General features: G+C 39.1%; 1 protein-coding gene across 1 annotated transcript in view; it reads left to right on the top strand.

Moving 5' to 3' along the window:
* kiaa1328 (KIAA1328 ortholog) overlaps positions 1-22,928 on the top strand; it is a 43,986-nt gene that overhangs the window by 4,256 nt on the left and 16,802 nt on the right. The window contains exons 3-5 of the mRNA XM_088337968.1: positions 1,275-1,366; positions 1,440-1,555; positions 12,626-12,750. Of these exons, the coding sequence (XP_088194094.1) occupies positions 1,275-1,366; positions 1,440-1,555; positions 12,626-12,750 (333 nt within the window). The remainder of the gene's footprint in view (positions 1-1,274; positions 1,367-1,439; positions 1,556-12,625; positions 12,751-22,928) is intronic.

Raw genomic sequence — 22,928 nt, 5'->3', positions numbered from 1 at the left:
ACGATTTTTCACATTTAATGACCAAGCAAGGGTGATTTTTGCCGTTTTCGATTTTTGGCCCAGAAGTGTGCATCACCGGTAATAAAAATTAAAATTCAATGATATAATATTGTGTTAATAATTTCACATATAAGTCTCACTGGAATATAGGTCGCAGCTCTGGCCAAACTATATAAAAAACTGCGACCTATAGTCTGAATAATACATTAGTTTCCGTATTCAACGTTTTACAATAGTTAAAATATGATTTTTTTTTCATTTCACTAACTATTTTCAATGAAGTACCATGTTTTGTTTACTTTGAGCTCGGATAGTGAGTTCCATTGTGAGTTTACAAGTTTTACTCATGTGGCTCGCCAAAAGCAGAGACTTACACTATATTCGGATGGATACTATATATCAGGGGTGGCGAACAAGTTTGACACAAAGAGCCGAAATTTTTACTGTGAGAGTCAAAGAGCCATACCACGCACTGACCTGCCATGACAGACAGACACACACAAACGCACACAATTAAAATCATTTTTTCACATAACACACTCCTCTCCTTACAATACAACAAGTATTGTTCGTGTGTTGATTTCAAAAAGAGTGTCCACCCTCAATACACACACACACAAACAAAAACTAAACATGAAACAAGGCAAAAAGCCACAGTATATAGAAAATATGATGAGGTAAAGAGCCGCATTCTTATTGGCCAAGAGACGCACGTGGCTCTAGAGCCACGTGTTCGCCACCCCTGCTATATATGAATTGATACAATGGTTGCATGCACTATGTATGGAATTTAGCGTTTTCACCCTGGGGACATCAAATAAAGCTGAAATTTTATGAAGTAATCTACCAATACACTTGGCTTTTTTAGCAACTAAGCCGGAGTTTGCGTGTATCATCTGTCTCTGTAATACAAGTCCGAAAGACTGCTTTGCTGCATACAGATATCCCCAATGAGGTAATCTGCACGTGCACTCAAGTAATTGAATTACTTGAATGTCCATACATGCACAAATAATCGGAAAATGAAAGGACTAACCTGTCCATTGTAATTACAATACTCTCTTTCGGACTACCCTGAGAACCCAAGAACCATTTTCTTTGGAAAATTATGACCCGCTGGTTCTTCTGGGTTAATCAAACTTCTGTGTATGATTACATGGCTTTACATAATTGGAATATCGCCAATTGTCCGTTTCCGATCGGATTGTTGCCTGCATATAAACGTACTCGTTGTTGTATTAAAACAGATATGAAACTGAATTGAGTTTTCTTAGTTAATACTCGAACGCCCAAGCCAAATCAGTCTCAAAGACCTCTGTCCTGAAGATAAACGACGCATTGCAAATCTTATTGAAGAACTAGCCAGGTACGTAGCTGCCTTGCCTTACTCTGTGTTTTTGATCCAAATGAAATTCATCCCTTCTCTTTTTTCCTCCTAGAGTAAGCGAAGAGAAGGAAGAGTCGGTGAAGCGTCTGAAAGATGAACATGATAATTTTGAAAGCAAGATCCAACAACTCGAACAACAGAACTTGGTTATAGCGAACGAACGAGAGAGTATCCTTCCAGATATTTGTGAAAAAATATTAACGTAATTTGGAATCCTATGTTCACAGATGGCTTTGGTATGGAAACCCAAGCATGCCAAAATTCCATAGTTTGAAAAAAAATGGTGTGGCAAGTGTTTAATTTGGATATTCATTTTCAAAATATGGTGTCATGATTAATTAGTATACTTACAATTTAAACTCTATTAATTGAAAATTATATCATGATTACATTTCAATAGTTGTATTAAATATATATTTATATATATATATATATATATATATATATATATATATATATATATATATATATATTTCAAGATAAAATACCTTTTTTTCAAAAGGTACTTTCCCACAAAAGTAGAACAGCATTCTAAAAAGAATGTTTTGCTGTAAAAATGGTCTTTAAAACAATCTAAACTATCCATCATCTGCAACGCTTATTCCCATTAGGGTCGCGGGGGTGCTGGAGCCCATCCCTGCTATTTTCGGGCAGAGGGCGGGGGACACCCTGAACTGGTTGCCAGCCAGTCGCAGGGCACACAGGGACAGACAACTCGCTCGCTCATTCACACATAGGGACAATTTTGACCAGCCAATTAACCTGACATGCATGTTTTTGGAATGTGGGCGGAAACCCACGCAAGCACAGGGAGAACATGCAAACTCGACACAAGAGTTTCGATCTCATGACCTCAGAACTGTGCCGCACACGCGCTAACCCCTGCGCCGCCGTGCTGCCCAATTTAAACCATGGAAATTGAATTAAAAGACATGAATATGTAAAGTATGAAATTCCTTAAGTTATTAAATAACATCATTAATGAATAGATTCTAAAGTTGTAAAAGGATAGTGGCATGTTTGTACGCGTTGTAAGGGATGGGCAGGGCACCTGTATGATATAGCAGGGGTAAACCAGTGAAAGCTGTCAGGCCCTGCTGTTGAACAAAAGAGTGTGTTGTCACCATGACCCGAGTAACATGGCCACTTTCTTGTGTCCCATTTCATCTGGAGGGACGAAAACATGACCAACTTAGGTGCCTTACTTGTTAGAGTGTTTGGGCATTTGGGTTGGCCATGGTCCAAAAATATTTGTGTGTGTTTTTTGCTATTTTTTTCCCTTTTTATTTTCTTTGTTATTGTATGTGTATGTCTTGCTGTCGGTCACCCCTCTTGACAGATATGACAAAGGTAGATAGATTTTAAAGAATTGTTAGTACATACAAAAGTATTTAAGAATGATAAAACCCTATTTTTAAAAATGAATAGCCACATTACATAATTAACTGTTATTTATCACAAAAGTTTTATCAATTTAATTTTGTCAGGACAGTAATCCAGATGTCAAAATCTAATTTTTGATACAAGAAAAAAAGATTTGTTTTACTTAATCTGGTAGACTGAAAATTCCCATTTAGTTTTTGCAAAAGGCTATTTCTTTTTTTTTTTAATCATAAAATTGGTTGGTTGGTTGGTTGGATCCCTTCACCACTAGGATTGTAGGGGCACCATTTCCTGTGGTGTGTCTTGGGCTAGAACACTTGTTTAAAAAAAAAATGAATGTTCCTCTATAAAGAAAGATCAACAGGGGGCACTGTTGTGTCAGCTTGTGCAGGTCTAAAATTTCTCCCAGGGGCAGACAAATGGGGAGATTCATTTCAATTTTTTGACGCCTGCCACAGTTGTCTTTCGTAAATGCTTGCAGCTTATTTGCTTTTGTGCACAAAATCAATTTCACGGTTCGAGCAATGGCCCAAACTCGAAAGCATCTATTAAGTTTGGTATTTACTAAGAAGACTATTGTGTGTTTTTCACTATGTTTTTGTAACCTTTCTTTTTTTTGCGCATTGCATGTCAGTTCCTTTTACACAGCAAAAGCCAAAGTAGTCTTGATTCACTAATTTGAGGATAACAATGTTATTATCCCCTTCTGTCTTCTTTAAAATTCCACTCAGGTGAACTCACGGTAATCAGTTGAGGCTAAATCGCTGCAAAATATGAAGAGTAATTGACCTTGCTGGTAAATCGTGTGATTGGAAATGGAAGTGCGTAAAATTAGGACGGCACAGCTCAATTAAATGTTCTCTAGCTTGCAGACTTGGCATTTACACCAAAGTTCTAAACTCTATTAAAAGGTATTTGAGGAAGAAAAATGTTAGGTTCCTGGCACCTCGGGGGGGTAACGCAGTCTTTCAAAGTGCGAGCAAGAAGTCGCGAACGCACTTCTTGGGGATAAGGTTCCGGCACTTCACAGAAAGGTTAAGGAGACACCAAAGGCAAACACGCTGAATGAGAGCCTTGTCAAATCTAATTCCATTACGCCTTAGCTTATCTTATCTAACCGAGGTTCAGGGTTGACAGGGTGTAAGAAATGTTGTGCTATACTTTAGCTTAAAGCCACCGAGGATGAGAGAGAAGGAAAAGTAACCTTGATATTTGGGTGTTGGAGCTGACATTTGGAATTGGAATGAATTAGTTTCACAGAGAAGTGGCAGTTTTTTTTTTACATTAAAGTGTGTTGTCGTGTGCAGGGGTCGTGGTGGAGATAGCGCTCGGCAACAAAGCGCAGCGGGTGGCGCGACTGGAGAAAAACTAAAGGCCAGAGAGAGATGGGGAGGTTTGATTGGATTGGTTGCCATAAACAATGGCAATAAAAACAGACCCGGAGGGAACATTTTTTTTTTTTTTTGAGGCAATTGTTGCCATTTTTTTGTAATTTTCAACCAGACTTTGTATCTTTTTCATATACTGTACTGTAATCCCTTGCTGTATCGTGGTTTACTTATCGCGGTTTCATTATTTCGTGTATTTTTCATTTTCATTACCCTCGCTAATATAGCTCTAATCAATCGACGATCATGACAACTATTGAGAATAAGGACGCAATTTAAACACCACATAATTCTTCATAGATTGTGGAAGTTTTAAAATAAGTTTTATTTATAATCTGTTATCTTCTTTTCCACTGCAGCCGCCTACTAACCCCCGTTGACCAGCTCATGTTACGTCACACCAATGGTATATAACATTCAAATTGCCTTTAATTTTTTTTGTGTTACATACAAGAAGTACTTAATATATACCATTTTGTTACTAATGTTTATGTAAATACAATGTTTTACTTGAGGTTGCAGGGTTTTTGGTTAGGGTTATCAAGTAACGATAGGTTTTCATCCCCTGCCATACGATAATTCTGCCTCGCGATTTCTACTTCAGAACAAATTAATGTCGTATCCCGGGGGTCTACCTATCAAGCAAAAATCAAGTTCTTTGCACTAACGTAATGGAGTGATTCAAAAGGTTTCCTAAATTCTCCTCATTTATTTGTTATTCAATGTCCAAGTTTGATGTAACCATTTTAACTGGAGTTCCCCTTTGCATCTGCAAGGTTATGCAAGCAGTCTCTTTCAATTATTTCCCCATCATTGCCTCGTTTCAAAGACATTTCTAGGCATCAGCCTCCGCCCTTTTTTGTCCTACACTCCTCGTTCAATCTGTTTGATTCTGTTGGCTAAAGTAGGCTTAAGAATTCACCCCCCCATCCCGGGCAAATTTGCTCCTCCTCGAAGTGGATTTCATAATTTCATTTGAGCCTCAGCCTGACAGGGAAGTGAATCATTTTGACAGGTCTCTTCAACCCAAGCCCTTGATTTGGAGTATTTTGGGAGCAGGGGGGTGGGGGATAAGTTATTGTTGGCAATTTGCAATGGTGATGTAAACCAGGGGCTTGCCGACTGCTGTGCTTGGCCCCTGGCTGATGTCCAAGGATGTGGAGAAAGACATTTTTGTGTGTAGCATCTGGGACAGAAAATGAATCTTGTTGGTACAGAATTACTCTTCTTGGATCAGTTCCCTACTGTTGAGCCTGTTGTCCATACATTCAACTGCAAAGGTACAAACAGAAAAAATGAATGATGGTAGGTAGGGATGCATAAAAACTGTTATTTTCCAACAGATAACAACAGTATGTTCTAGAGACTGATACTAATAACATCCAATATATCCATAAGTATATCATTATAAAGCGCCAATAAACAGCTCGGCTTTATCAACCAATCGATCAATGTTTTCTTGCCCAAAACACACTCTGTGATGGACAACAACAACTCACTTTTGATACCGGTTGGGCCGTGGCCTGAGTCAGAAAGTGTCACGCCTTCCGCTTACTACCAGGTTGTAGATGATCAGTGTGTGACTGGTAGGAAGACACCTAGATGGTGTAGTAGGAACACCTTTACCACTGCGACATGGAATGTCCGCACCTTGAACCAACAAAGAAAGTGGAAAGAACCCATCTACGAGATGGAAAGATACTCTTTTGGGTCTATGTGAGACCAGATGGAAAAACTAGTTGAGAAGCTAAGAAGCACATGTATGGTGTGGGTTTTTTGGTGCACAACAACATCAAGGCCTCTGTATTAGTACGTTGCCCACTCTCAAGCAGGCTCATCACATTACGCCTCAGTGCCTCTCTGTTCAACATCACAGCCATCAAGGATTCCGAACCAACCTTAGAACAAAGTGACGAAGAAACTGAGAACTTATATGCCCACGTTCAAGACATCATAAACAAAACACCAAAGAAAAATATCATCATCCCGCAAGGAATGCCCAATTTGGTGTGAATGCTCACAGAGACTGGTACAAAACCTGTAGAACAAGCTCTAACCTAAAAAAACAATGAAAAAGTATAACAGCTTCTTGAACTAGCTTGCTTCAACAACTTGGTGCTGACAAACACTCTTCGCAACCACAAAAACTCCAGGAAATGAACATGGCACCATTCGGATGGAATCCACCAGTCTGGTTGACTACAGCATGATTCCACAACGTTTCAAAAGTGGAATCAAGACACCAAGCACGTGCACATTTTTAGGAGCTGATGTGGGAAGCGATCACGACCTGGTCAAGATGAACCTCCGCGTTTGCCTCCAGGAGGTCAAGAAGTCACAGAACCCACGGATCAAGTTTGACCTTGAGTGACCGAAAGACCCACAGATGGTCGAAAGCTTTCAGGCCTTTATCGGCGGGATGTTTGCTCCTTTGCTCGCCTTGGACGAAAATGTCGAAACCCTTCCACCATGTTCTCAAAGACTATGACTGAGGCAGCAAAATAAATTGTAGGAAAAACCTGGAAGAAGATGAAGCCATAGGTTACAAACGGAATTCTCTAACAGTGTGATACGATGCGAGATCTAAAGAAGAAAATAAAAAGCTGGAGGAGCAGCCAACAAGAAAATTAGAAAAAGCTTGACAGAAGCAAATGAGAAATGGATCGAAGACCAATGCTTGGCGTCAACAAAGTGCCTCAGCAAGAACAATTTCAAAGAGAATCTTCCATATTGTAAAATCACTCACACAAACCAAGCAGGCAAAAGTTGGCCACATTTAGGGTGAGGCAGGGACTAAGCTAACTGAAGAAAAAGAGATCATGAATAGAATACTTCTCCAAACTCTGTTTTGTTGACGATATTGCCGGATTGGCTGGAGACGAACAGTAACTGAGAGATTTGGTCAATCCCCTGGACAAAGCATCAACCAAGTATGGGGTGGAAATCAGCACAAAAAAACAAAAGTAATGTCATGTATCAGAACTGGGTTCAGAACCAGAATTCATTGCCAGGGTTATTATATTGTGACGTATAAATAGCACATCAAGTGCATAGGATTATGGGTGTGCTTTTTCTGTCACTTCTATGCTTACAAGTGCTTCAATGCTGTATACTGTGACATGCTTTGGCCAAGAAATTGGCGGCAGTAGCTCAGGAGGTCGTAGGTTCGATTCCCGGTTGCTCTGTTATATATCGAAGTGTCCTTGGGAAAGACATTGAATCCCTAATGCCCTCAATAAGCAGGTAGTTGCCTTGCATGGCTGACGCAGCTATCGGTGTGTGAGTGTGTGTGAATGGGTAAGTGTGAAGAACATTGTAAAGCGCTTTGGGAGGTCTTGATTGACGTAACAATTGCTAAATAAATGCAGAACATATCACCCATTCATATCAAGTGGCATCATCTTAGCCGTACACAAAGTAACTAATATAAACAAAAACAAATATATGCAGAGAGGGGAAACTTCAATTATGGCTGATTACGGATTATTTGCTGAAAGAGTACAAAACATTACAACATTTACACCACAATTTGTGTCTAGTACAGAAAGAAACACTTTGTTTCGCTATTAGGACACTTGTTTGCAGATTTTGAAGGGCATCTTTTATTATTAATCTGCGTTTTGGATATAATTTATTTAAGGTATATTAAGAAATCATATTTCTCTAATAAACTAAAACATAATCCTTAAAATAGTCAAAATTATCCCATATAGTATATATGTTGATCGTATTTTAATAAACTTTTTAGAATAACACCAGCAAATTATAAAATGATCTATGCAATGCTAGATATGATCTTACTTTCAGTGTATATGTATATATATATATATATATATATATATATATATATAATGTATATAGTCATAATTAAAAAAACAAGGGGAACCACAGACGCTGCCCTACTTGCAAAGGAGATTTCCGGACGATTGTTGGTAAGTTGAATTTGTTCGTAAGTTGCTTCGGTGCTATATTTTGTATAGAATGCATGTTTAAGGCTTGTATAAGTAAACTGTATTGTTTTGTACTAAAAAATAAACATTTCATAAAATAATTTGCTCTATAAAGATAAAGTTAAGTTTAACTTACTCTTGGAAAATGGGGTTCAAGAGTTAGGCGACTCCCTTCTCCGTGGTAAATAGTGGCCTAAAAAAGTGATCCAAACATTTTCTCAGCAACATCAAGCTTCCATATTCCACTTTCATTTAATATGAAACAGCTCGCCTTTTCTTTACACTTAACACAAACCATATTGAATGGATACAAGGGATATTAAACAATAAAAATGTCAAGGTTCTTAGCGCGCTGGAGATACAGTATAGAAGGTTTACACACGAATTAGGAAGAGGAAGCTGATTTTTTTACTTCTGGGTGACCTCTCAAAGTGGCACACGCCAGTTGCGGTGGAAAGAACCACTACAGTACTGTCCTGTACTCGGAAAAAGGAGTACACAATACAAAATCTAACTTACTGCATTGTCCGGATATTTTTCGACATCCCAAATTTTTTTTCGTATGTGCCGTTTTTCGTAAGTCGAATGGTCGTAAGTAGGGGGGCTTCTGTATTGTGAAAGACAAGGTATACTTAAAACGAGCAATATAATCTGCCAATTGTCATAGTTTGAATGCCTTTGCTATACATCCATAGGATTGTAGTGCTCAGCAAGACATTCTTTATTCTGTGCTTTTGTTTATGTTTTCTTTTCTCCACCCAGCATTTGTATGCAACGTGTGGCTCCGTATTGCATATTTATATCACAGCGAATAATTTGTTTTAGGGTAAGAAATCACAGGAAATTATTTTATTCTAATGTTCTGACATATGAACAGCATGCATTTCCCAACACACTCAATCTTGGAACCGTGGTGAGTGTGTACGCATATTTAGTAACCCCCCTCCTTCCAAGACCTTTCCTTATTCATGGCGCATAAATAGACCTCCCAGCAATGGTTTACATGATGTGATGTCCTTGTGATGTCCTTTCATCCGGCAAGACTTCCACAGACATTATCAGTGCTTGGGGGGGGGAAGTGTGGTGAGTGGGCGCCTTAGTTAGATGAAGGCTTTCAATCAATGTGTTTCCTCACATATTTATGTAAGCTGCTGCACTGCATTTGTCTTGTGTTTGGTCTTCAATTTAAAGTTGCCCCCCTCCTGTTCCTTTCCTTCCCCTTCCGTTTCATTTCCTCAACCTGATTGAAGTGCTCCAACAAGCAAAGCGTTTCCTTATGGAGTGCCCCGCCAACTATTTCCTTGATACGACTCTACTTTGAACTTTGATTTCCTCTTAATATCTGGTCGTCGTCTTCTTCTTTTTTTTTTAAAACGGATGCTGAGAAACTCATCGGCTGGGGTAGCAGGGCCACCGTCATAAAAATATATGGCCTGGAGGAAACACACTTTATGGTCAGCTTGGGTGGGAGTGCTTGTGCGATTGTGTGTGTGCACGACTCGCTTTTATTGTAGCGTTTGTGTGGGAGTGTTAGCGCAGGTGAAATTGCGCTCTCGTGCCTCGGTGTGTTTGCCCGTGTCCTAGAAAGTAAGGCGGAGGTTGATTGTTGAATATGTATGAGTTTGTCTGTGTATCTCCCGCTCATTATCTTTGTATGCGCTGGTGTGGCGCGATGGTGCTACTGTCATTAGTGGGCTCCTGGGGCGCAGCAGTAGTTCCGCTCCAGATTAGTTTTCTTGTAGCTGCCAACTCTCTGTCTGGCAGAGAGCCGGCTATGGCGCTGCCCAGCTCGGCTCAGCGCAGCATGGATCGAACCAGATGGTGGAAATTCTGCGCTTTAACAAACTCTGATTTTCTGGCCCCCTTTCCCCCCCCCTTACTTTTCCTGACCCAACATGTAAGTGTTTGCAGAAACTTAATACCTGGTAAATCTGTCTGGTAAATCTAGCCGCTCTCAGTTCTTATACCCCCGGAGAAGCCTTTTCCTTCAAAAATGAATGAATGATTTGCATGGACTGACCTTTTAAAAGCAACGTTGGGGTAGCGATTAAACAGTCTTTACTATTTCATCAGGGTTGGAAATGTGAGTTTTCGGTCCAGTTAAAAAAAGATGGTATTATATGCAGTAAAAAGCCCCTTGGCTAACAATGGGAAAAATATTGTATTTCCTGGACTATAAGGAGCACTTGAAACCCCCAATTTTCTAAAAATCCGAAAGTAGGCCTTATAAACGCTAAATTAAATTGGAAATGCATAGCTACAATTAAACGCAGTAACCATTTATTAATGAACCATTTTAGTGGTGAAATCAGATTTTATAATGTTCGTTTAGATATTTTTAAAGTTCCTAACGTGTTTTTATGATATGCAACTCCTAGCTGTTCACTGGTCTTCATTTAATGAACCTTATATGTAAAAAAAAATATGTGAAAGTGTGCGTCATAATCCAGAAACTACAGTACACAAATTGGCAATATTTAAGTACGATTTTCTTTTTCATGAACAGTATGACTTCTTTCCTTTTTGGGTCATCTCATTATTTCAATTTTTTATTTTATTTTTCCACGTCAATAAAAGGTAAAAACTCAAAAACCAAAGTATTTTTAAATATATAAGGTATTTTTAAAGCTAATTGTAATAAAAAATGCACATTTTAATGTGTACTTTTTAAACTACAAAAACAAGTAAATATATGGTAAAATTAAGCTAATAAAATGTTCTGAATTACAGGCTCAGACATTAGTTTTGTTAACTAATTTTGTTTGAAGATGAAGCTAGAGCCTGCATCCCAAAAACATAAACTGATAACTTTAAATCTCTTCTCAGCTTCTAATGCAAATTTGGTGTATTTGATCGACTTAATTTGTTTTTTTCACGGCTTGTGCGGTGGATGTCGTAAAATTTTATTCAGATAAAATTAACACTGCGGGGTAGCGCATCTAAATTATTGTAAAATTACTTTAAGAAATTTGCTGTGCACTTTTCATTGCATTGTAAATACAAAAATAACATTTTATGTATAACTTAAGCTAGTCTTGAAGCACTACCCTATAAATATCTTTGCCCATCTATCCTGAAATTTAAAAAAAATCTCTTTTTCTTTCTTCAGTATTTATTACGCGTTTTTGTTTATGCTGGAGTACAATGTCTAATCTCATTGCAAACAATATTTACTAAATACTTTTTAATGACAATATGGCAATTCTATTCTAGTCCAAACGCAGTTTGTGTGCCAATACGTCAAGAATAGACTAGCAAGGCCTTTGTGTTTCAGTCCCTTAGACCAGTGTTTTTCAACCAGTGCGCCAGGGCACACTAGTGTGCCGGGAGACCTTGTCTAATGTGCCGCAGGAAATTTCCCGATATTATCTTTCCATAAAAAAGCATAGATAGATAGATAGATAGATACTTTATTCATCCCCGCAGGGAAATTCACATTTCCAGCAGCATCCCTTCGCTGAGAACAATACAATAATAAAGCAAAAGGAATACAATATACAAATACCCAATGTGACATGCTAATACCCACTGTAGCGTGTTGTATAGAGTATTTAAATAGTGCTACATAAAATACACACTGCAATAAAAGTACGGTAATATGCAATGTAGGGGGTGTGGTTTAGTGTGGGCCTTTACTCCGCCGGGTGGAGTTAAAGAGCCTCATGGCATGAGGAAGAAAAGATCTCTTCAGTCGGTCTTTGGTACAAGACAATGAGAGCAGTCTGTTGCTGAAGCTGCTCTTCTGTCTGGATGTGATGCTGTGTAGTGGATGTGATGAATTGTCCATGATTGACCGCAGGTTTTTCAGTGCCCGTCTCTCAGCTACTGTATAGTATAGTATATTTCCCTTTATTCCAGTAGTCACCCAAAAACCTTTAACCTTCATCTACCCAGCAGCAGTTTCCTATTCTTTTACCCTTTATATATTAATCATGAGGTAGACAGGGAAATGTTATTTATAACTTATTTTGTTTGAAGCTGTTCAAGATTGTACTCCAATAGAAATAATGCAATTAATCAGTGTAAAAATATTGCTTTTAATTGTACTCATTTGGATTGATTTTTTCTTATTTAAAAAAAAAACCCAGAATAAGTTAATGTAGTAAAATAAAAGGTACTGGCAGATCTTTTTGTTCATTTTAAGTATTATTTTTATATTATTATTTTTTTTTTTTTAGAAAAAGAAAATAATTATGTAGTAAAACTTATAAAAGTTACAAATACAGTAAAACCCAAAATTACTGTAATATGATTAACCAAAATAAATAACCTGTATAACCTCCAGATCCACAATGACGAGAAACAAGGATAAAAATGGTACACTGTCAATTTAGGCAACGTGGTCATTTAAGCTTTAAAAATGAAAAACATTGAATTAATATCTAAACATTTTCAACAGAGAGTGGGCCTCAAGATTTCTTTCGATTAAAAAAAGTGTGCCGTGGCTCAAACAAGGTTGAGAAACACTGCCTTAGACCACGATTTGAATGTTTTTCTCTTGACTACAAGTGCACCAGACCTTCAGCAGCAGTACAGAGAATGTCAGGAGCTTCTCAGCCTCTACCAACAATACCTCACTCAGCAACAAACAAAGCTCAACCACTCCATCGCTGAACTCAGCCAAGCACAAGCCCACCAAAAGGTACATTGAGACCTCGCATCCCGCTGAAGCAGTCCAAATTAGAACCCACTGATCGAAACCAGCCCGTTGGATGATTTAAATCCAGCCTTACATGATTTTCTAAATATTTCAAAAAAAGAAGTGTCTTTAGGTCAATTTAATCAAAGTTATGATCAAAAAAAAAAATCCCAACAAAATGCTCCGTCTGGCTGCTAGACATCAGTAAAGGATATACTCGCAGGTTTGGTAGGCCGAGCCTAGTAGTTTGATCTGATCTAGACTAATCTTGTGGCCCATTTACTGCTAAAACTTTATTCAGGGTTTGAAGGTGCATTTTAAAGTTTTCTTTTCAAGGATTGATAGGTGCTTGTATTTTGAGTGAAGTGTTTATAAATAATTTAAATTTTTGCCATTTTTCACAAGTCTGCTTTCAGCCTGCTACCCTCTGGTAGGCGATACCGATCTATTCGAGCCAAAACAAATAGACTCAGAGAACGCTTCTTCACCCAAGCTGTCAGAATGCTAAATGCAAATTTGCACTGGACTTAACATCTATTTGTCAAATCATGTTATCTGTAGTTGCACTGTAAATAACCAATATTTATCATTGATCGCTGCCATCAGTTGATGCCCACTGAGTTATGTTGTGTTCCGTCTTGTGTTGTATAATTTTATATATAATGACCAGATTGGTAATTGCACTACTTTTAAATTATATGTCACTTTGAATTCCATGTGTACGTGTGCACTGTATGGGGCAGCTTTGAATTTCGTGGAGACTTTGTGTAATGATAACAAAGGCTTTCTATTTCATAGGGCTGCAACAACGAATCGATAAAATGTATTAAAATCGACTATTTAAAGCGTTGGCAACGAATTACCCCATCGATTCGACGATTTGCACAATTTATGATCGACTAAGCATGTTAATCAAAGCGAATAAGTGTATTGGATCTCGTTTTGACGTTGTAAAGTTGTAGTACCACTTTGGTCCTGCAGGGCGCGCCTTGACACCGTTCTCATAAAATTATTTTTTTTAAATCAAAATTTTCATAACCTCGCATTACAAACAAAATGTGCATGAAACTGCCAAACACTACAAATTTAACTAGGAAACACAAAGTGCTGCAGAAATACAGACAACAAATCTGAAAATGAATTAGTAAAATATATAAATTCAAAAGAAAAGTAATTTTGACATTTATCCCAACACAAGGGGAAGCTCTCTTAGCATATTGTATATTATTTGCACATTGGGAATGTTGATTATATTCCAAGATTTAACCCCAAAAACAAATCCATTGACAACAGTTTTAAAAGGGGGATACATTTTTCATTTTTGCTACACATCAAAATAATTAATTGCACTTTCTTCATTTTTGTTTTGTGTGTTAAGTCTAAGTGTAATATGATCTTTGAATAAGGTGGTAGGAAAAAAGTATCTTACACATACATTTGTATGTATTTTTGTTTCTTGTTAAATCCAATTCAGATTAATCATGAGACTAATCGACCGATTTATCGATTATTAAAATAATCATTAGTTAACACCCTTCTATTCTAAAATGACAACGCTACTGCTCTCTGATTGCTTCGCTTTGCCATTGCAATTCCTCTTTCCTCGTGATTAACTGCAGCTGGTATTAGTTTGTATGACGTTGTCCTATGAAGTGTCATCGCTGCCCAAGAGGAAAAGGGCACTATGAAATGTGTTTTAGTGAAAGGATTACAAATAAATTACACATTAATTATGGGCTATGCAAAATATTAAGGTAGTGTTTCCCAGTGTTAAATTGTAATGGGAAGAACCTTCTTCAACTGAAAATGTGAGTCATTTTTACCCAACACCTACTGTATATGGGAAGGGATTTGTCTTGAAAATATTTACACTTGTATTGTTCAGATCCACAAATATATTTGCGATTTACTCAAGATCTCAAAATAATAAGTCTTACTCAATTCACACGCAAGATTAAAACTCTCATATGTAAATCACAGATAAAATTGTGGCAATGCAAAATACCCAATTTCTTTTTTGAATTTTCCTCGAGAAATTGGAAAATTGGCTTTTAAAGTTCGAAAAAGTGTTTGAATTTTAAAAACGTGGACAAACTCTCTTTTATTTCTATCTATCTACCTTGGTCATATCCCTCAAGAGGGGTGACCGACAGCAAGACAAACACATACAATAACAAAGAAAATAAAAGGAAAAAAAAATAGCAAAAAAACACACACAAACATTTTTGGACCATGGCCAACCCAATTGCCCAAACACCCAAACAAGTTAGGCACCTCGGCACCTAAGTTGGTCATGCTTTCGTCCCTCCAGATGAAATGGGACACCAGAAAGCGGCCATGTTACTCGGGTCAGGGTGACACAACACACTCTTTTGTTCAACAGCAGGGCCCGACAGCTTTCACTGGTTTACCCCTTCCGCATCATACGGGTGCCCAACCCATCCTTAAGAACACGTCCACAATCCCACTATCCTTTCACAACACCTCTCCACTCCTTTCTATCACCAACAAGAGCTCTAGCTTCCATTATATTTAGACCTTTTTCCTGCAGTGCACTCACAACGCCATCCATCCACGTCAATCGCGGCCTTCCTCTTGGTCTCCTTCCATTGACTTCTCTGTAGATCCTCTTCAACATTCGCTTCTCATTCATCCTCTCCATGTGTCCAATCCAACCAAGTACTCTCTTATCATACGCTTGCTCAGTTGCACGACTACTCCAGTTCTGTCTCTCACAATTTCATTTCTCAATCTATCTGACACCGTGGTTAGCAGCACAGGATCTCCGCAGGGGATTGTGCTCTCTCTGTTCCTATTCACTCTGTATACATCGGACTTTAAATACAACTCTGAGTCCTGCCATGTGCAAAAGTTTGCCGATGACACTGCGATCGTGGGATGTATCAGAAATGGGCAGGAGGAGGAATACAGGAAATTGATTCAGGACTTTGTCCGATGGAGCGACGCAAACTACCTGCACCTGAACACCACCAAGACCAGGGAGATGGTGGTGGACTTCAGGAGAACTAGAACTCACCCGGTTCCTTTAACCATCAAAGGAGAATGTGTAGAATTTGTCCAGACCTACAAATGCCTGGGTGTGCAGTTGGACAACAAACTGGACTGGACTGCCAACACAGAAGCTTGTCACTCCTAACAACACTCAAACACTTCATCTCAAAAACATTCAATTTCCTTCTTAAATCTGCGTTCAGGCTCCAAGTCTCTGCACCATACAACACAGTGCACAATCACACTCTCATACAGTCCCCTCTTAACATCCATACTCATAATCTTGTTGTTCATCACTCTCCTCGGAGCACCCAAAACCTTGCTTCCTTAATTTACTCTGTGCAATACCTCGCACTGTATTCCACCAACTGCAGCCACATCACAACCCAAGTACCTAAAGCTTTCAACTTCTTCCAGGACCTGTCCATGCAACTTGATTTCTAACGTCATGCCCACTCCATCACATGAACACTTCATCACCTTACTCTTCCCAACATTGACACATAACTTACGCCTATCACATACTCTTCCAAACTCCGTTACCAACCTTCTCACTGTTTCCTCAGAATCAGCCACAAGCGCTGTGTCATCTGCAAACAACAACCGACTTACCTCCCACACTGTTCCACTGTTGTCCATCATCTCTACACCTCTGCAAAATACTCTTGCATTCGCCTCTCTCACCACACCATCCATGTACACATTAAACAGCCATGGTGACATCACACACCCGTCTCACACCAGTCAGCACAGGGAACCACTCACTTTTCTCACTCACCTACTCTTACACATGCTCTGCTGTTCATATAAAAACTCTTCAATGCTTCCAACAACTTTCCACCCACTCTGTATATCACCATCACTTGCCACAACGCCTCTCTATCAACTCTGTAAAACGCATTTTCCAAGTCCATAAAAGCCAAATAAACATCCTTACATTTTGCAAAATATTTCTCACACACCTGTCGTACCGCAAACACCAGATCCACACATCCTCTTCCTTTCCTGAAACCACTCTGCTCCTCCATCACCACCTCATTCGTTCTTTCTCTCACTCTCTTAATCAAGACTCTTCCATACAGCTTACCCGGCACAGACAACAAACGGATACCTCTCGAAATGCTACATTCATACTTATCACCTTTACCCTTATACAATGGCACCACACATGCACTACACCAATCAACAGGAACTACACCACTTAAAAAGCATACGTTCAACAAGCGTACTAACCAGTCAATCATAGCTGTGCCACCTTTTTTCAGGCATTCAGCAGTACAACCATCCAACCCAGGTGCCTTCCCCCCTTTCATTTCTTTCACTGCCTCGTGCACCTCCCATGATTCCACAGGCTTCACATTTAAATCACCCAACACGGGCAATTCTCTCCATACCATCGATAGCCTCGACTCTCACTTCTCTCCCATCCTCCACATCTAGCAACTCCTCAAAATACTCTGCCCATTTCGTCCTGACTTCACTACCGCTAACCAGCAATCTACCATCCCTACCTTTCACTTTCTCTTCCTTTCCAGACTCACTGTTTCCTACTCTTTTCACTTCTTTCCAGAACACTTTTCTCCTTTCCTCAAAGTTCACTCCTATCTTTGGACACCATACATCATTTTCTTTCCTTTTCCAGGGATCAGAATTTTCCGCGGATCCGCGGATTTCCGCTGTTTTTGAACCCCAAAAGTCATTCCCGTAAATCGTCTAAATTCGATGAGAAAATATTTTGGGGGGGTGAGGTATGATATGTGACTGTTTCATCACCCCAAGTTAGCAGTTAGAGATCGCGAGAAAAATCGGCAAAAAGAAGGGCAGCGCATTAGATCAATAACACACAACGTGGTTTAGCTAACAAATAGATCGACTCCTACCATTGGTCGATAGGGTTCGCTGATAACCAATCAGCGGAGCTTTTGTTCAGAGCATTGTCTTTCTCAAACATGGCGCTCCTTCCGGTCTTTTCAAACGGTGAAATGAGTGTTTGAAAAAGTAAATATGAAAATACTAAGAAAAGAAGACGAGGCTTTTGTCTCCGAGATTGATAAAGGAATCAAGAATAAATTTAAGTGGTCATGGCTGGAGAAGACTGTCACAGTAAACGTTAAAATCGGCGCAAAGATCGAGGAAGTTACAGAAACTTTGAGCCAGTTCATCGCAAAGTGTGATGTTCCAGGGAAAGCAGAGTGTCTATACTGTGTCGATCTGATCAATTATGGTACGCAAGGTTGTTTGGCACTGGTCGATCATGCTAAAATGAACAAGCACAAAGCAAAAATAGCTTGCCGGCGATCAAATTATGCACTCGGATCCGCATTTAAAATCGGCAGTGAAACTAACAGTAACACCACCGGTTCAACATTATTGACCGTTCCAAATCCTTCCACTTCAAATACTAGCAGCAGTCAACCACTGGTTCCCCTGTGTGACAGAAAATCCCAATCTGAAGTATTTATAAATCTATTTATTTATGAAATGATTTTATCTTTTGTGTTTATACAATATTTAGAACAGGATAAACAAAATTTATGACATGTATTTTCTTTAAGCATGTTCAGTTTGTGCATTCTATTTTCAAATTAATGATGAATGGTTATTAATGTATATATGTTCATATATATTGTTGATTAGTAGCTAAATACAAGGTCCATCTTCATCATCAAAACACAACAACAATGTTGATGGTTGTAACATTGTAATCCCCCAATTGTTTTAAACATCTTAAAACTGAAAAAAATACATGGTTTCTGTTTTGTTGGATTTAATTCATTCTAGTGCAATTTTCACATAGCAAATAAGATAAATGCTGTTGGCTTCAGGAGGGCTTCGCCCCCCTGAGCCCCCCACCGGGCTGGACCCTGGCTATTTCAGCTGAAAATGAAAATCTCCATTCCACTGCCGCTTTTGCCAACCTTTTCTTCACTTTATATCTTTCATACGCATCACCACTCTTATCTTGCAGCCACTCCTCAAAGGCACGTCTCTTTTCTGTCACAGCCTCTGATACCTCAACATTCCACCATTCACTTCCTTTCCTAATACCTCGACAAACTTTTCTCATTCCACACACTTGTTTTGCACTCCTCAACACTGCCTCTTTAAACCACCTTCATTTAATTTCCACACTCTCCATTTCTCTTCTACTAATCCGTTCATACTCTTCCCTTCTCCTCTCTTTAAACTCTTTCCTTTTCTGCCTTATTCAACTCTGACATTTTCACCTCTTCCCTCACACTCTTCTTATAACTAGCCCTCCACGATCCATCTATTCTCAGTTTTCCTTCCACATAAAAATGATCAGACATAACTCTCATTTCACCTCTGTAAACATGCACATCCAACAATCTACTTAACATCCCTTTCTTAACCACTACATAATCCATCAGTGCTCTGTCCACCGTCTTGCCACTATCCACTCTGACAAAGGTATACTTATTCACGTCCCTCTTTTTAAACAATGTATTTCCAATCACCAACTCATTTTCCACACATAACTCAATTAATTTCTTCCAACTCTCATTTCTTCCTGGTACTTCATATCTACCAATCACATTTTCAACCGTTTCATCACCCACTCTAGCATTCAGGTCACCTAGTATTACCACTTTCCACCCTTCTTTCGCACTTGCCACACATTCGGACAAGTCCTTCCAGAACTCCTCTCTTTCCTCAGCGCTTCTTTTTGAACCAGGTCCATATCCACTCATAAACATCCATACTTCTACACCCCACTTCAACCTCACCCACATCAATCTGGAAGATATCTTTTTTCACTCCACCAGTTTTTCCTTTGCTTTCTCACTCACAAGCACAGCCACTCCTTCTTTAGCATGTCCACCATTAACTCCAGACCTTCTACCATACATACCTCCAAGCTGTAATTCACCCTTTCCTTTTATCTTTGTTTCACTCAAGGCTAACACATCAACCTTCCTTTTAGGCATCATCCTTCCGATGTCCTCTTTCTTCCACTCAGTCGCTTTACTTCCACATCCTCTCACATTTAGTGACCCTATAACTAGGGTTTGCGAGACCTTTCGGTCTCCCGCCCCCCTTGCTGTCTCTTAGGGAGTAGAGATAGAGAGGAGAGGATCCCCAGTCCCCTCGCTCCCTCCACTTTAGTCGCCTCTTACGACACACAGCGGACCATGGTGGGAGAATTCTCTTACCTCTCACAAGGAGAGGGCCCTTCACCACAGGGACTCTTTTATTTACTAGGTTGTATTCATTTCAAATGAGTACAACAATTAAGGGTCAAATTAGATGATTTTTTTTTCATAATTCCCACTTGAATTTGTATTGTGTGGTGAGTTGGTTCAAGTGTAAAAATGCATTCACTCAATTCTCAAAATAAATAAGTTCACCCATTCAAGGCCAAACATTGTTTGTGAATGAGTTATGCTTAGAAAGTATCCTTTTGTTATCCATGATTATAATATGTTGGGTAGGCTACAAAAGTAGGTTGAATGATGAAGCAAAGTACTGAAAAACTACAATAAGCTAAAAGTTTTAAGTTTACATTCTGATCTGGCCCGCTTGAGAACAGAAAGTCTGTATCCGGCCCCAGAGCCAAACTGAGTTTAACATCCCTGCGCTAAAGGCTTCATTGAGACCTCACTCGACAGCTCATTTATGGCCAAAATAATGCATCTCAATCGACTGTTAAAGTCCGTGGAAGTCATCGAGTCCGATACCATTACACCAAAGTAAAACTCTCAAGGTCACACTCGAGGAGGAAGAACACTCTTCAGCCTAAGCATCTGGAGATAGAATAGATGACACGGGCAACCTCATTGTCCCACTGTGGCTCTGAATAATGGCTGTTTGCCTGCTCCCTGACCCTTAGCAAATGAGTCACTCTCTCCCTTCCCCAGTCGACTACAAGACGGGCTTTTCCTCCTTATGTTTATCTCATAATGTGCCTGACCTTGGTTTACCTGCCAGTAATGCGCACTTGAAAATTGGCCTCTTAATCATGCCGCCTCTGTCAGGTCCAAACAGGTAAGCAAAGTACTACGACGCACGTTATTGGAGTTTTATGAATACCGAGTGAATGGTGAGTTATTCGGCTATGACACGTTCTACATTTTTTACACTTGCCCAGCCTATGTCATATTCCATGTTTAATGCTTTGATTGATGATCATTTTCTGAAAGGAAGTTCTACCAGTGACATGTGTTTTGAGCAATTTGACGTTTTTTGTAAGGCATGCAGAATATCAAATATAAGATGGAACAGTCATCTTGCACTAGAAATAAGTTTGTTCCTAACTTATTCACTTTTCAGTAATATACTGTAGAAAATACAGTTGACCCCTGGGATATAACCCTAAAGTGGGGATCACAAACTGAAATTGCTTTAAGGTGGAGAACAGAAACCTATAATAGTTAACTAATGCATTCTGAACCCAGTACTTCAGGTAAAATTAAAATGACAAAATAAAATATCGTAAGTACTAATTATATGTAATGCACGTGTATATGATAAAAAAACATTTTAAACCAAAACAATTAAAATATGAAAAAGGAATTAGATTTTTTTTTACGTTTGGTGGGACTTGACCTAAGCCGGTAAGGTGGAGTTAGTGGGTGGATACACTTAGGCAGGGGTTGGCAAACCCAAATGTTGATAGAGCCATATTGGACCAAAAAATAAACATGTTTAGAGCCACTAAAAAGTATAAGCTTTGTCATTTTATATATATATATACACATTTATACATACATATATATATAATGTATATATATGTATATGTATGTATGTGTATATACTGGACTGTCTCAGAAAATTAGAATATTGTGATAAAGTTCTTTATTTTCTGTAATGCAATTAAAAAAACAAAAATGTCATACATTCTGGATTCATTACACATCAACTGAACTATTTCAAGCCTTTTATTATTTGTATATTGCTGATTTTGGCTTACAGCTGAAAAAAACTCAAAAATCCTATCTCAAAATATTAGAATACTTCCTCAGACCAAGTAAAAAACTAATTTTATAACAGCAAAACTAAATCAAACATTTGAAAATGTCCATTGATGCACTCAGTACTTGGTTCGGAATCCTTTTGCACGGATTACTGCATCAATCCGGCGTGGCATGTAGGCAATCAGCCTGTGGCATTGCTGAGGTGTTATTGATGCCTAGGATGCTTTGATAGCGGCCTTCAGCTCATTTGCATTTGTAGGTCTGGTGTCTTTCATCTTCTTCTTAACTATACCCCACAAATTCTCGATGGGGTTCAGGTCAGGGGAATTAGCAGGCCAATCAAGGACAGTGATGCCATGGTCAGTGCACCAGTTACTGGTGGTTTTGGCACTGTGGACAGGTGCCAGATCATGCTGGAAAATGAAATCCTCATCTCCATAGAGCTTTTCAGCAGATGGAAGCATGTAGTGCTCTAAAATCTCTTGGTACACAGTTGCATTTACTCTGGACTTGATGAAACACAGTGGACCAACACCAGCAGCTGACATGGCTCCCCAAACCATTGCTGACTGTGGGAACTTCACACTGGATTTCAAGCAACTTGGATTTTGCTCCTCTCCAGCCTTTCTCCAGACTCTGGCGCCTTGACTTCCAAATGAAATGCAAAACTTGCTTTCGTCTGAAAAGAGGACTTTGGACCACTCTGCAACTGTCCAGTGCTTCTTCTCCATAGCCCAAGTCAGACGCTTCTTCCGTTGTCTTGAGTTCAGAAGTGGCTTGACCATGGGAATACGGCTATTGTAGCCTATTTCCCGGACACGTCTGTGAACTGTGGCTTTTGATACCTGGACTCCAGCTTCAGCCCACTGTCTTTGAAGCTCCCCCAAACTCTTCTTCACAATTTTGTTAAGGCTGCGGTCATCTCTCTTGGTTGTGCAGCGTTTCCGGCCACATTTTTCCCTTCCAACAGACTTTTTGTGGATATGCTTTGAAACTGCACTCTGTGAACAGCCTGCTCTTTGAGAAATTTCTTTTTGTGTCTTACCCTCCTGATGGAGGGTAACAATGATGGTCCTCTGGACAGCAGTCAGATCAGCAGTCTTCCCCATACTTGTGATTTAGTTTACTGAACCAAGCTGAGTGTTTTTAAGGCTTAGGAAACCCTCGCAAGGTGTTTCGAGTTAATTAGATGATTCAGGTGATTAGTTGAATAGCCTACTTGTATACTTTTTC

Source organism: Urocampus carinirostris, chromosome 6 (genome assembly GCF_059441175.1).
Source record: "Urocampus carinirostris isolate Australia breed hairy pipefish chromosome 6, RoL_Ucar_1.0, whole genome shotgun sequence".
NCBI classification, from domain to species: domain Eukaryota; kingdom Metazoa; phylum Chordata; class Actinopteri; order Syngnathiformes; family Syngnathidae; genus Urocampus; species Urocampus carinirostris.
This window is presented reverse-complemented; position numbering and strand designations above follow the sequence as displayed.